The sequence below is a fragment of the Myxocyprinus asiaticus genome, chromosome 35, assembly GCF_019703515.2.
Source record: "Myxocyprinus asiaticus isolate MX2 ecotype Aquarium Trade chromosome 35, UBuf_Myxa_2, whole genome shotgun sequence".
Lineage (NCBI taxonomy): Eukaryota > Metazoa > Chordata > Actinopteri > Cypriniformes > Catostomidae > Myxocyprinus > Myxocyprinus asiaticus.
In genome coordinates this window covers 31,994,622-32,011,149 of record NC_059378.1, presented here as the reverse complement: position 1 = coordinate 32,011,149, position 16,528 = coordinate 31,994,622, and the positions used below count along the sequence as shown (strand labels likewise).

The following is a 16,528-nucleotide window of genomic DNA, read 5'->3' as shown; positions in this document are numbered from 1 at the left end:
TATTTCACTGAAACTATATGCGAGAAACGTACTGTGTGCCGCTCTCCACCAGCTGAGCAAGTGTTCCCAGCCCTTCCATGTTAATGAATTCAGTGGCAAATGTGGGGTCAGCAGAAAGTTTGGCAAGCTCTTTCAATGCCTCCAGACGGGCGTCTATACTATGAGACTGGATCCGCTCCAACAGCTGTCGGGCAGCACGCATCTAAAACACAAATAAATACATAACTAGCTACGATTAGGCCTATATTGGGTCTCTGCACTATTTTTTACATTTACTGATTGTGGCAGAAAACCTGCGAAAAAAATTGTTTAGTTTTTGTCTTTCAATGAAAATGTCCTTTAAATTTTCTCAATCAATAATTATTTCATATTAATTATTTTAGTTCATTTCACTCTGACTAAAATGGCATAACTGTGATGAAAACAGATCATGAATAAACAAATAAACATGAATCAATTAAAAGGTAATTAACCTGTTAGTAAAGGTCATTGTACAGGTGTTCAGCTATTTCAGTGCAGCTCAAGCAATGAAAACCCCTACAGACTATGATTAGATTATTTGAATTAACTAAAAAAATATTATAAATAGTTATATAATAGCTTTAGTCCATTGTTAATATCTTGCAGTGTTATTGTTTTCTTGTCATATTTTCATCAACATTACATTTTAATTCAAGTAAAATCTTTTAATTATAATCATTATGCATATTTTTTAGCTAAAAAAAAACTTTAAACCTAAATTTTTCTGTGCCTTGATCACTTTTTGAATGATGGAATGTTGTGTTCTCTGAAATCTGTGTCAAATTCTGAAGAATTCTGTGAATGCAGATGAGTGTCAGAATTTTACTTCTGGCGCACGCTCTGCTGCGACGACACAGTCTGTCGATGTCGGCGTCCCATCTGTTTGTCTTTTTGGTATACTTGTAAGTTGGTGTGAGTCTCTTATCGACTCCACTGTTTAGCTTCATGTCTACAATGCTGGACCTATACAAAGTGCTTGGGATCGCATTCACAATCTTATGGATTATCGATAACAGCTCAGCGCTTGAACCAGTGGCTAGCGGCTACAGACCACTTATCTATAGCCGGGAGGATCTTCTACAGTTACAGACCTCTATCCTCTGCAGTCAGAAGCTAGCAGTTATACTTCAATTAGAGATCTGACTGAGGAAAAGAGGTAGGCGAGGAGGTGTATGCACCAGATTGAGGAAGCGTCCCTTCAGACCCCCTCTTCCCTCCATCATACTGGCGAATGTCCGCTCCCTCCGGAATAAAATGGATTTATTGCATGCCAAGTGCCTAGTGGAGAGGGCCTTCAAAGACGCCTGTGTCATCGCGCTGACTGAAACCTGGCTCAACGCAGACGTCACAGACACTGAGGTCAGTCTTGAACATATTTCTATCATAAGGTGCCGATAGGACTAGCCAGTCAGGCAAGGAGAGAGGCGGTGGGGTCTGCATCTATATTAACAACAGGTGGTGTAATAACATCAAAACCCACAGCAGAGTCTGTACACCAGACGTGGAGTTACTGACCCTGTCTCTGCATCCTTTCTTCCTCCCGAGGGTATTCCCCACTGTGATAATCAGCTGTGTTTACATCCCACCCAGTGCGAACACCAAGTTAGCAGCGGAGTTAGTAGCCGAGTGCGCTAATTCCATGCTGGCTAAATATCCCGAAGCCCCGGCATTTATTCTAGGTGATTTCAACAACTGCAGACTCGATGATGTTCTGCCCTCTTTCTACCAGTATGTGGACATCCCCACAAGGAAAAAGAACACCCTGGACTTATATTAGGGTAACGTAACTGAGGCATTCAGCGCTCTGGCTCATCCTCCACTCGGCTTCTCTGACCACAATGTTGTTTTCCTGCTCCCTTACTACAAACCGTAATTGAAACGCATCAAGCCGCAAACCAGCTGCGCCACCCAATGGTCGGAGGACGCCATCACACGGCTACAGGGCTCACTGGCATGCACTGATTTGGACATCTTCCAAGGCGATCTGGATGAGAAAGTACAGTCTGAAAGAGAAGCACAGGGCATTCCGGCGTAAGGACTGTGCTTCCCTTAAAACACTCAATCAGATTAAGAATGACATTATTTCAGCCAAACTAAAATACAAGGACAAACTGGAACGGAAGTTTAGCAACATGAACATGAAACAAGCCTTCAATAAAGTAAAAATCTCACTGGACATGAATCAAGATCACTCGTCAATAGCAGACATAACCACATTTGCTAACTCCCTGAACAGTTATTTTACATGGTTTCACACCCACAAACACAACTACTCTGCTGCCTGTGAAGATCTGCTGAGATCCCTCCCCTTTCAAGAACCCACATACCCCCCCTTCACACTGGAGGATGTCCGACAGCAGCTGGGCAGGTGTAAACCTGCAAAGGCACCAGGACCAGATGGCATTCAAGCGAGGGTGCTCAAGCTCTGTGCTGTGGAGCTCTCTCCCATTTTTTACTCCATCTTCTGGGAATCATACAGGACTGCCTCAATACCTACACTCTGGAAAACATCTATCATTATACCAGTACCTAAGAACCCTCATTACTCAGGACCCAACCACTTCCGACCAGTTGCACTAACACCAATAATCATGAAATGCATGGAGAAACTGACCGTACATCACATCCTGCCAGCTGTCAGACCACAGCTGGACCCGCATCAGTTTGCCTACAGAGCCACACGAGGAACAGAGGATGCTGTGGCATGCCTCCTCCACTCCCTCCTTCAACATCTGGAATCACCAGGCAACTTCGCATCAGTCCTCTTTGTTGATTTCAGTTCCGCATTTAATACAATACAGCGCCACTTGTTAATTAAGAAACTCCACCACTTCAACGTTCCTCCACTTCTCATCCACTGGATTTACAATTTTCTCAGCAATAGACCACAGGCTGTAAAAGTGGGCACTGTAACATCATCAATCATCATCACCAATACCGGTGCCCCTCAGGGCTGTGTTCTCAGTCCCTTTCTGTACACCCTCTACACAAATGACTGCATTAGTTAGTCAACCATCACAACATACTACAAATACTCTGATGACACTGCCATACTGGGACTACTCAACGACAAGATCTCTGTTACAGCCTACCAACACTCAATCTCTCACTTCACAAAGTAGTGCTCTGACAACTACCTCCAATTGAATGTGGTTAAAACAAAAGAACTGGTCATTCACGCATCAAACATATCCCACCCTGGACTGAACTACACCATTATCCATGGACAGCCAGTTGAACAGATCAGCAGTTTCAAATATCTTGGACTCATCATAGATAATAAAGTTTTGATGAACATATCACTGCCATCCAAAAGTGTTCACAGCAAAGACTTTACATAATACACAGGCTCAGAGCTCTGTCTGTTGCCCCCCACCTTCTGCTGCTGCTTTATAAAAGCATAATACAATCCATCTTGTTGCACTGCTCCCCTTGTTTCTTCACAATTTTAACCATTTCCAACAAAAACAAACTCACTAAGATAACACATATTTGCCTCCAAAATCATCAGCCTATCTACTCCCAGCCTTTCAGATATGAATGACAGAGCCACCGCACGTCTTGCAAAAGTAATAGCAAATGACACCGATCACCCCCTGAATTCATTTTTTTTTCACTGCTACCCTCCGGTCGCTTTTACAGGACTTTAAGATGGAAACAAGCTCGCTTTGCCAGAAGTTTTGTCCCATCAGCCATTGCTGCTCTGAACAAATTAACTCGATAGCACTTATCATTTGTATGCATGTACATGGGTTGGGGCAGGGAATTTATGTTATATGTCATATGATGTAATGTGGGTATCTGTATGTTTTGTGTTTGTGGAGCAGACAGGTGAAAACAAATTTCCCTCTGGGAAAATAAAAGACCATCTATCTATCTATCTTTTCCATTAAAGGGCAATATTTGCCCCCTGTAATTGATTTTCAGGGGCATTTTTTTACATTTATAAAGGCAATTTTTTCTAACCTTATAAAATGACTAATCTTTTTATGTCAAATACAAAAATTTGATCAATTAATTAAATCTAAATAATGAGACACTGTAGGCTGTTAACAATAAAATCACCATCAACTAATATTTGTAGGGCTGGCTGTTTTCCCACTGCATTGATTTCCCAAATTTATTAGATTTAAATATATTCCACTTTTGATGTGATTCAGCATCGATTCATTATGGGATATATCAGTTACAATGTTTTCATGTTTCAATAAATACATAATTGCTTGATCTCTACACTGCATAACGTACATAACGTGCATCTCTGAAACCCTTTAAAACATCCCTTATGTACGTGTCATCGCAGGCATAGAAACTGGAAAACAGCACCATTTCACCAGGATTTTTTGACTGAAGGGAGGAGAGCACATCTCTCTGTCCCTTAACAGTGAGAACTCAATAGCTCTGCAAGCGTATGCAGAGTCTCGTTCCCACCTTTCAGGGAACCAAGGTTACATTCGTAACCAGGACATTCCCTTTCAAGTCAGTCACTTCGACACTGCGTCAGTAGGTGACGCTATGGGAGCCTATACCATAACACCATGCTACTTATTCATCTGCACCAGGGCAATGCCCACTAGCTATCAGGGTAGCGAAGAGGCATTGACATAACCACCCCTTCATACTGAAAAATAGAAAGGAAGAGGAAGAACAATAAACCATACATGGTTAAATATTATGACATTAGCCATACTGGGTAGTGAAACATTGCTCACACACTTTCATTCCACACAGCAGGAATAGAAAGAAAGAGAAATTCGGTCCTAGACCGAACACATGATACAATGACACTAACCAACAGGGTAGTGAAGCATTTAACAACTGTGAAACCCCTGCACATCTGTACAGAAGGATTGCAAACAGTTCTAGGCGATTTATGCGCAACAAAGTTTGCGCACCTGTCCAGATGCTGAGGGCCTGGACGACCATCGCACAGAGCTTCCCAGCCTGTGTTGGACCCATCCGTCATGACAACTTGGCGTCTGGCCACTAGGCAGAGCGCAACGCCCTTCTAAAAGAATGCAGGCATTTTCCACATAGCTAGCGCAGCTAAACAATGGCGAGTCACTTTGTGACAATATTGCCAAGTGATGAGGGACTCTCAAGATGACCCAACATTGGAGAGGCCTCATTACAATCCCAGAGGGGTTATGTCAGCTGCGGCGGCCATCAAACCCAAGGCCCGCTGGAACTGTCGCAGCGGTAGGGCTTACCCCGACTTGAAACTCGTAAAAGCAATAGTGGATATATTGAGTGTGTTCATTAGTAAGATGCAATGACATGGCCACAGAAGTGTGAGAGCCGCTTCGACATTTTGTAAATGTGTGGGGAGCCAGGGACCAGTCAAAGGGCAGGACTTTGATCTAGCATGCAGTCCCCTTGAAGGCGAATCTCAATAATGGCCTTTAGCAAGGGGCTATGTGAACATGAAAGTACACATCTTTCAGATCGATCAAGAAACAGTCCAACAGACGGCTATGAGACAAAATCTTTCTCTGAGTAACCATCTTGAACAAAGACTTCTTAGAGTGCCCGATTCAAGCGTCTGAAGTCCAGTATAGGTGTCACAATCCTGTCACTCTGTCAGTCTGGGGTTTTGTCTGACAGGACTGTGGCATCATCATCCCATGTCTTTCTTGTTTTTTATGTGCTGTCTTTGTGTGAGCACAGGGGTCCGGTTGTGATTTCCCACCATGTGCTCTTTGGTCTGTCTTGTTTCATGTCCGGATCATGGTGTCTGGATCCTGACTTCCTGTCTGGTTCAGTTTCAGTCTGTGTCGGGATCCGGACACTCAAGCTCCATGTTCTGTCTGTCACTGATTGAGCGCATGGCTTCGGGTTTGTATTTCTCTGCTGTGTGCTCTTTGATTGGTCTCGTGTCTCATGTCCGGAGCATGGTGTTTGGATCCTGATCCTTCTGTCTGGTTCGGTTTCAGTTTTGGTGTCGGGATCTGGACACTCATGTTCCATGTCTTGTCTTGTATTGGCATGAGTGCATTGCGTTTATCATCTTGTCAATAATCTATGTCTGTCTCTTGCGACCACAGACGTGCATTGCACTCGCTTTGTGCTGCTTGATAGGGATGTGAGCTGTCTTCATGTTGTGCTGCGGTTCGGTCACTTCGGTCTGAGGTGTCGGGTGTGTTTGTGGCCAAACTCTCGCAGAGGTGTCCTGTCTCATTTTGTCGCCAGTTGTGTGCATCGCATGGCTTTTGCATCGCAATGTACACTCAGGTTTTGTTTAGTGTCGGAATGTGTGGCATCGCTTTGTTTGGTGTTGCTATGCATCCTCTCGTCTGTTCTGTTGGCTGGCATGAGCCCATATTGCCTTATTGTCTTGGCGATGTGCGCTCATGCCATTCGGGTGTTTTGTTGTCTTGTGAGAGCACATGGCTTTGTTTTATTTCTGTATCACCACCTGTCTCTCTGTCTTGCATCATATCCCGCCTCCTTGTTTGCCCATTATTAGTTTATAAGTCACACCTCCCCTGTCTTGTAACCTGTTGATTTCTCTCCCTATTTTAGTCTCCTCATGTGCACTGTCCAGTGCCAGTTCTTCTTGAGTATTCAGTCAGTCTTGTTTGTTCCAGTCAGTCTTGTATGTTGGTCGGTCCTGTTATTTGGTTCCCAGTTCATTCCCCCATCCCTGCTCGGTCCAGTTGGTCCTGTGTCTTGTCTTCTCCAGCCTGGATAATATTAGTCCCCTATGGGGTTTCTTATTGTTTTGCCCTTTTTTATATTAATAAATCATTTGTTTTTTTGAACTCTGCATTTGGGTCCTGAGCCTAATTCTCTGCAGCATTGTGACAATAGGTCGCAGCCCACCATCCTTCTTGAAAATAGAAAATATTGGTTGTAGAAGCCTTACTGTGCATCATTTTGTGATTTGTGCAACCACAACAGGGTTTTAAAACTTTATTGGAATGTGACAAACAACTGGCAGGGAGCCAACAGCAAAACAAACAATGAAAACATTGTTAATATGTTCTTGTTCCTGGCACGGAAAGGCATGGAGAGCGATAAGTGAATTCCTGACAAATTATGCCAGGGGTGTCACTCTATGTACACCGCGCCACTCATAGACCTGCCAATAAGTGCCAATTCATGGCACGATGCATTTAACAAGTACCACAAAGACAGCAGTGCCAGAGAACTATTGGAATGTGACAGACATCTGGCCCAAAGCCAACAGCAACACAAACAGTGAACACACTGTTAACATGTTCTCGTTCCCAGCATGAAAGAGAGTGTGAAGCAAATTCCTGACAAATTTGGCCACGGGTGTCACTCCACAGACACCGAGCCACCCATAGACATGCTTATTTCCTGGGCAGAGGTCTTGGTGACTGGAGCACCAACTCGTGGCATGGCCCGTTTTACAAGCACAGCAAAGGAGGCAGTGCCAGAGACCTGAATCCTCGCTGAATAAGAAGAACGTCAAGTCATGGTAGGCTTGAGTCTGTGACAAATTCTCCTAAAAATCTCTGCTCAAGTATAGTGGAGTATAATGGGAGGAGAGGGGAGCAGATTCGACTTTCAGAACTAAAGTGAGCTGAGAGCAAAGCGTCATGAGTTTAATGCGCACACAGTTAACGCAATCAGTCTCAACGAGCGCCACTTTTAAAACAGCGCTCGTGCCCGTCAGACAGGGGGATTTATTGCTCATGCTCATGTGCTTGTTGAAAATTTAGCAAAATTCTGTCTTTATAAAGATGCTGTTAAGCAAAAGGCTCTTTTAGTTTCTTGTCAATGAAAGAAAAACACAATGCAATAACACAGAACACAGAAGTATTCAAATGATACAATGTTTGTCTGAGCACACAGGGAGAAGAAATAATCCACTCACTGTTGAAGGGTGCACATTCAAACGACGAAGCAATGAGTCAAGTTTCAGAGCACAAGAGATGTTATCGCAACCCTAAAGAGACAAATTCTGGCATAAGGGGCAGAGTGTCAAGCACCATCTGCCAATTAACTTGCTTTGATTATATAGGGTTTTAGATATTGTCACTCCGGCGAGGAGCTCCCATAGGGTCATCTACTGACGCAGCATCGAAGTGACCATCTTAAAAGGAATTCACACACTAAAAGTGGATAATGTTCTTTATTATTAAAGTATTATTTAACATTAGGGTTAACTTATCCTGCTATTATAATTTTTATATTTATTATCATCATCATTAATAATAATAATAATAATAATAATAATAATAACAGTAAATGTAGCCACACAGTGCAATATACAGCTCTGAAAATATTAAGAGACTGTGGCATGGGGGGGCGTGGTCCTGTCTGCGGTAGAGGAAAAGTGGTAAGGCTTGTCACCTAGGCTGTAATTACTCTAACACCTGTCTCTCATTATAGTGATGGCAGATGGAGACCTGATAAGGCTCACCAGAGCGGCAGAGGAGAGAGAGAGAGTGGCCCAGAGCAACAGACCTTTCAGAGACAAAGCTATATTGAGTTGGCCACCAAGAGCCATTTTTGCTTTATGTTTGTGCGTGTGTGAAGCTGAATTAGAAAATAAAAACTCAACTGTTCGCTGTCTCCTGACTCATTTCCCACGAACCTATCCTTATCACAGTGGTGCCGAAAACCCAGCTTTGGAGGAGATCGCATTATATTCAAACCCTCACCAGCATCCAGCAGAGCCAGCATCAAGCCCTCATGGAGGTGCACCTGGAGCAGGAACAACGCTTCCAAGTCCTGCTCCAGGCACAAGCGGAGGACCGGCAGGTGCTCCGGAGCCTGATCGCCAGAAAGGGGGCTGGCGCTGTGACCTCCCCGAAGCCTACCCCACCTGTGGCCCTGATGAAAATGGGGCCAAATGATGATCCGGAGGCCTTCCTCGACCTGTTCAAGAGGACAGCCAAGGTATGGAGGTTGAGACTGCACGCGGCCATCGCTTTGTATTAGTTCTGGTGGACCACGCAATGCGATATCCGGAAGTAGTGCCTCTACGCAACATCTCAGCACATAGTGTTGCGGAGGCACTCTTCAGAATTATCTCCCGAATGGGGATTCCAAAGGAAATCCTCACTAACCAAGGCACAACATTCATGTCACGTACACTACGCGAACTGTATGAATTATTAGGCATTAAATTGATTTACACCAGTGTTTATCACCCGCAAACCGACAGGTTGGTCGAACGATTTAATAAGACTTTGAAAAACATGATTCACAAGTTCGTACACGAAGACGCTAAAAATTGGGATAAGTGGCTCGAACCCCTGTTGTTTGCAGTACGAGAGGTCCCGCAAGCCTCCACAGGGTTTTCCCCATTTGAGCTACTGTATGGGCGTCGGCCGTGCGGCGTGATTGACATCATACGGGAAGCTTGGGAGGAAGGACCTTCGAATAGCAAAAACCAAATTCAATACGTTCTTGACCTTAGAGCAAAACTCCACACTTTGGGGCAGGTAACACAGGACAATTTGCTCCAAGCGCAAGAACGTCAACGCCGACTGTACGGCAGGGGCATTCGACTACGGGAATTCACACAGGGACATAAAGTGCTTGTATTGCTGCCCACCTCGAGCTCCAAATTAGGACTCTTTGAGGTCACACGACGAGTCGGAGATCTCGATTATGAGGTTAGGCAAACGGATAGGGGAGGGGCACGTCAAATCTACCACCTCAACCTCCTCAAACCATGGAGGGAGGCGGTGCCTGTAGCCTTGGTGACAGTAGTTCCGGAGAGGGCTGAGCTCGGGACGGAGGTATCTCCCAAACCAGATTCATTCACCCCAGTCCCTTGTGGAGACCACCTCTCACTGTTGCAGCTTACAGACATTGCCCAGTTGCAAGTGGAATTCGAGGATGTGTTTTCACCCCTTACCGGTCGCACAAACCTCATAGAGCACCATATTGAGATCACCCCGGGGGTGGTGGTTCATAGCTGCCCCTATCGTCTTCCTGAACACAAAAAAAGATTGTTCAGAAAGAATTAGAGGCAATGCTTGAAATGGGCGTAATACAAGAGTCGCACAGCGATTGGGCCAGCCCGGTAGTTCTGGTACCGAAGAGTGACGGCTCGGTCCGTTTCTGTGTTGACTACCGGAAAGTGAATGCGAATTGACGAGTTACTCAATCGGTTGGGTCGCGGCTCAATTTTACTCGACACTGGACTTAAATGGCTATTGGCAATTCCCTTTAACTCCAGTATCCCGAGAAAAAACAGCTTTTCCACACCATTCGGATGACACCAATTCATAACGCTGCGGCAGGCGGGACTCACAGCCAACCCGAAGAAATGCACAATTGGCAGCCTGCCCAACGCCCAAGACCAAAAAGGAGGTAAGGCAGTTTTTGGGACTGGCTGGCTACTACCGGAGGTTTGTGCCTAGTTATTCTGACGTCACCAGCCCGCTGACTGACCTTACTAAAAAGGGGGCTCCCGATCCGGTCCAGTGGACAGAGTCGTACCGACAGGCTTTCCTTAAGGTAAAGTCCGCACTTTGTGGGGGGCCGCTGTTATATACACCTGACTTCTCTCTCCCCTTTATTCTGCAGACGGATGCATCTGACAGGGGGCTGGGGGCGGTGCTCTCGCAGGAGGTGGGAGGGGAGGAACGGCCAATACTGTTTATTAGTCGCAAGCTCTCCTTCAGGGAGTACAGTACCATCGAGATGGAGTGTCTTGCTATTAAGTGGGCTGTTCTTACCCTCCGCTACTACCTGCTGGGGCGGGCCTTCACCCTCTGTTCTGATCATGCTCCTCTGCAGTGGCTCCACCATATGAAGGATACTAATGCGTGGATCACCCGTTGGTATCTGTCTCTTCAGCCCTTTAAGTTCGAGGTGATCCACAGACCAGGGGTTGTGGCTCACTTTCTCTTCAGAAATGGGGGGGGAGACACCTGTCTCTCATTATAGTGATGGCAGAGGGAGACCTGATAAGGCTCACCAGAGTGGCAGAGGAGAGAGAGAGAGTGGCCCAGAGCAACAGACCTTTCGGAGAGAAAGCTATTTTGAGTTGGCCACCAAGAGCCATTTTTGCTTTATGTTTTTGCGTGTGTGTGAAGCTGAATTAGAGAATAAATACTCAACTGTTCACTGTCTCCTGACTCCTCCATTGCCCACGAACCTATCCTCATCACAGAGACTACTCCAAATGTTTCTTAAATCAGCATCTCTACATGTATGGCAGCCATTCCATTCCAGTGTCTGTTGAATTCCTGCTTGAATTTGTGAGCCAGGAGTGGCATAAAATCACCCAACAGCAATGTGAAAGACTGGTGGAAAGCATGCAAAGACGCATAAAAGCTGTGACTGAAAATCAGGGTTATTCCACCAAATATTGATTTCTGAACTCTTCCTAAGTTAAAAGATTGGTATTGTGTTGTTTAAAAATAAATATGAACTTGTTTTCTTTGCATTATTCGAGGTCTGAAAACATATTCTTTGTTATTTTGACCAGTTGTCATTTTCTGCAAATAAATGCTCTAAATAACAATATTTTGCTGTGAATAATAGATGTGATCTAAGACATTTATATGGCCACATTTAGCACATGCAGTTGAAGAGACTGTAAGTCTCATTTTTTTTTTTTTTTTTACATAAATGGACTGCTTGTAAACCAATTCACCCAAATTTCTTTTAGAAAGAATGGCAGCTACTCCAGAGTATATTCCAAAGGTATACTGTGAAGTAAAGACTGTGCATGTTTGATTTGTGTATTGTTTCTGTGAGAACATCAGAAATCAGCATAATAAACAGTAGTACAAAACTAATACGACAATCCAGCAAAGCAATAATACTGTAAAGAATAAATGTTGTCATATTTCTTGAATAAAACAGGTTTTAAAGAGGTGCAGTAAACTAGGGTTGGGCACAATGGCTTCAAAAATCATTAAAAAAAAACCGACGATATACTGACGATATTCAATCTTGATAATTACGTATTTCCTCTGAAATGGCTAAATCTATTTAAAAATATTTTTACTTAAGCATTTTTTTGTGAATGAACAAGGTGTGTAAAAACAAATTTTTGGAACTCAGTAGAACATTGGATAATAATAAAATATTACTGTGGGACCCAATCAAGTTTATCATTCTAATTTAATACTGAATTATCAACACTGATTTGAGGATTAGATTTGTTTTATATAAAAGTAATATATATTCTTATTTTTTACTTCTCCTTCACCTGGGGCTTTTATTTTGAAACTGAAAGTGTGGTGGTAGTGTGTGACTGCTTACAATGTTCTGCATATGTAATGTTTAGATACACGTAAATCTGGGACAGAGTCTCTGAACACCAATATGCGAGAGAGCGCTTGCCATCTCGGAAACATCGCAAAGACAGCACGAAATCAATTGCAGCCTCATTTCGTTGACCTCAAACATAACTTCTGAATATATTTCATTCCATGAACTTTGGAACTTTGGCAAATAAGCAACTAGTTGTTCTTTGGTGCGGGCCGTTTGACACAAGTCCCGCAAGATTCCAGTCCATGCTGCTGATACAGTAAATGCTGAGGAGATGTTTGTGTAGTTACTGCTAAATGTATCGACAAAGGAACATTTACAGCACATTTTATTCATGTCAGCAAATGCTGCATTATGCTGTGTTGTTGTGAATTTTACAAATTAATGTTTTAACTGTGATGTTTTTATTTTGAGCATGAGTAAACATGGTCCAGTGTCATCACATGCAGGCTAACACTTATACACATTTTTATGAGATGTAATATAAGTCTCAGGTGTCCCCAGAATGTGTCTGTGAAGTTTCAGCTCAAAATACCCCACGGATCATTTATTATACCATGCTGTAAATGCCTCTTTTTGGGTGGAATCAAAAACACGCTGTTTTCGTGTGTGTCTCTTTAAATGCAAATGAGCTGCTGCTCCCCGCCCCCTTTCCAGAACAGGGTTGTGCCTTTACAGCTGGTGCTTCGGATACTACAGCAACAACAAATCAGAACCAATATGACTGACACCGTAAATACCGGAGTGTTTTTCAGCCATTTAGCAACGATGGATGAGCAACACAAAAATATACTGTAATGACGTTAGCTATGCGCTATAACAAGACATGACATTTTAGGGGGTTGTCTTGCATCATGCGATTTGCAAACATTCACAAAATATAAAGTGCGATACTTACATCTTCAGGATATAAAGCTGGAACACGAACAGTTGGTACTGATCCATGCTTGAGAATCAAATATTTAGAAAAGCCTGCTTTATACTGACCCTCATTCACAAAGCAGTCTGGTGTAAAATGATTTGCTCAAATATACACAAATTTTGGTATGTTTTGGGGAACATTTTCTTCAAAAACAAAACTTGTCCACTGCGTCTTCAGTGGCTCTGATGCCAGGAGTACATGAAGACTCTTATGTTCACTTTTACAGCCTACAACAGAACATGTATGATGCTTATGAAGCTGAGACATTATTTTTCTCAATGTAGTTGCTCCAGCGCGGAAAAAAATGGCAGACTGTGTGTCGATCACTCAGGGGAGGATCTATGATAATAGGGTGGAGTCCATCACCAGTCGTGGGCGAGGCCTGCTCTAAAGCGACGTCACTTTAGAGCGGATACCAAAACCAGTCATTTTGAGACACTGTTTTTGATTAATAGAAATATAAGAAAGAGGAGTGGGTGGACTTTTAACATTGTAGGGTGGTTGTGTACACACACTGCCGACTCACAATTATGTTCAAACACCATGTAAAATTTAATTTTGCATAAAGGTCCCCTTTAAGTTAAACATTAACACTCTCTAAAATGCATTTAAAACAGTGATTAGTATTACTCACGCACAGCAGCACCAGATAAAGAAAAACAGACGTTTCCTTAACAAATAAAAAAGAAGCCAGGAGACCTTTGCAAACCAAAAATTTTGCATGCGCTAATGTAGATAGACTGCATGTCGAAGCAGGTATTTTTGTAGAAGGATTTCTTGTCCCAAGGCTTCCTCTGGTGGACAAAATTAGTACAACATCCTGCATCTGTAATGCACATAGATAAACTAAAATTTTTAATGTGTTGCTGACAATAGAAATTGGTGAAATTTAGCATGTGTCATCAGAATGTCTTAGTAATATTATCCAAATAATCAAATTTGACAAAAGATCCTGTGGATTCTGTGGACACAGCTATTTGGGTGTGACATTTCAATTGCTCCGAGCACAGTTGCAAAAACAGGATTTTCTTAAGTTATAGCGCCCCTAGCATAAAAATAAATGAAACTCGGCATGTTTCTTCAGAGTGTTCTCGTGTCATTGTGTACAAAGTTTTGTTAAGTTTGAAAATTGCGCTCACAAGATACAGGCTAATTAGTCATCATAGGCCAAGCCCCAAAACATATTTGCTTATATCTTTGGAACGATATGACGTATCAAAATTCTTTTGATAACTTTTTGTCAGGAGGGTCAAATAAATCAAAATTGGAGAAAACATTTCTTGTGGAAATGGAAATTCAAGTGACCATATGATTTGGGGTCACCGGTGGATTCAGAGAAGCTACAAATTTGTATTGTAACCCATACAGTTCCGGAGCTATGAGCAGAAATGCAAATTAGCTAATTATAGCTTCGAGTTGACACCCTGCTTGTATAGTAATTTCCATAACCCTCGGCCATTCCCAATATGAGTTATAAGGTGCTGAAAATTGATTGGCTGGTGGCGGCCATTTTTGTTAATTTGACAAATAAATTTTTTAAGAATATGTTAGCATTTGAACCAAAGAAGATGCATATTTAATTTGAACTTTTTCGCTCAAGACGGCTGCAAATTGATGGGGTTTTAAGTTGTAGCGCCCCCTAGGGGCAGAATTGTACGAAACTTTGCTGACATCTTCTAAATGTCCTGTTGACTATGTGCACCGAGTTTGGTTACATTTGGAGTTTGCGATGAGAAGATATTGATCAATTACTCGAATCGCATTAAACCAAAGGTATTTTATCGTTAATATCTTCGGAATGATTTGACGTAACAGAATTTTTCAAAACATAAAAGTGTTTATTATAGCACCACCTAGGGTCAAATGGGTGTGCGTTTGTGCACCTGAGTAGTGAGGGGGATTTGGGATCATCCTGCCAAGTTTGGTGTCTCCACAACTTACGGTCACTGACACCCAGACAATTGTAGGGCAGAAAAAAAATAAATAAGAAGAAATACAGCCGCAAGCGACAATCATCAGGGGCCAAGTACACATGGACCTTATTCACAGTAGCCCCATATTTGGTTTTTGACAGGATGAAAATGAGAGTGTGAGGGACAAACTAACATAAATGTGATGTTCTGGAGATGAATGCAGGAACTGTATTTTTTTTGGTTGCCATGATGTAATTGTTATCAAAATGAAAGTCTAGCCATTATGTTGTGTTACATGAAACTTGGATGTGGGATATTTCTACTTGATATATTTGATGTTTGATCATAATGGTATTTAATTGCATAATGGTCATAATATTATAAGAAAACAAAATTGGAACGATCCTGCTAGCCTAGCAGGTGTTAGACTTAAACAATAGTGTTATCAGAGACATATCAGAGCAACCATATTATAAACTGATGCTGCAATGCTCGCATTTGCGTTACAGGTACTTATAGAAAGAGTACAATGTAACATGATTAGAACACATGTCTTTACAAATGTTTGTTAAACAAGTGTTATCATCATTTAATGTAGAACCTTTGCTTCACAGAGTGATATATTTTAATAGAAGTCAAGTTATAGTACCAAGTTTGTGCATCTTTCTGATTTTGGAATGTTTGTGTGACGACATGCCTCTGCGTCTTGGCAAAAGTGCAGTGCAATATTGTGTAGGAATTTCCATGTTGGAAGTCTAACATCATGTGGTGTGCCATTCCTAGTAGGAAGGTGGAATTATTTGTTTATTTTTATTTATTTTATTATGATATTTATGATATTTTAGTCTGCATGAATAAAAATAACAAGCAGCAATAAATTCAAGTTAATTATTACAGGGCGGTTTATAGTAAGCAGATAAAACACTGCATTTTTTTTTTATTTTTTTTTTTACCAGCGTGGGAACGCACACACTGTAAAAAGTCTGTAAAAACAGAAAAATGTGTCTTAAGTGAAAACAGGCGAGACAACAAAATTAGGATATGATTAGATAGGATCTGCTTATTAAGCTTTGCAGTGTGAGCAAGTACTGGTGTCAGGTTACATATGCACCAAGCACTTCTTTGTCAAACACTAATTAACATTTTCATATGCAGATCTAAGACAAGAAACACCTTTGATGATAAATGGGAAATCCACTGAGTGTGTAATGTTGCTTTTGTATACCCATTATTTCTCCATAAAACAATTTAACCATTAACAAAACTTATTCAATGACATATGCGAAAATATAAAAACATTTAACTTTTGCAGTGTGTTCCGCAAACAGTCCTGCATGACAATGCAATATGCAAAATAGTTCTCATGAACGAGCATGACTAGCAGAGGTGCCTCCGAATACTACATCCTGTGGATAACCACCTATACACGCTACTAAATTATTGTTTGTCATTCTATGACCCT

General features: G+C 42.2%; 1 protein-coding gene across 5 annotated transcripts in view; it reads right to left on the bottom strand.

Moving 5' to 3' along the window:
* The window catches only part of elmo2 (engulfment and cell motility 2), a 216,402-nt gene that overhangs the window by 135,347 nt on the left and 64,527 nt on the right, over positions 1 to 16,528 (bottom strand). For all 5 annotated transcript variants that reach the window (XM_051672277.1, XM_051672279.1, XM_051672278.1 and 2 more), the window contains one exon: positions 33 to 202. In XM_051672277.1, the coding sequence (XP_051528237.1) occupies positions 33 to 202 (170 nt within the window). The remainder of the gene's footprint in view (positions 1 to 32; positions 203 to 16,528) is intronic.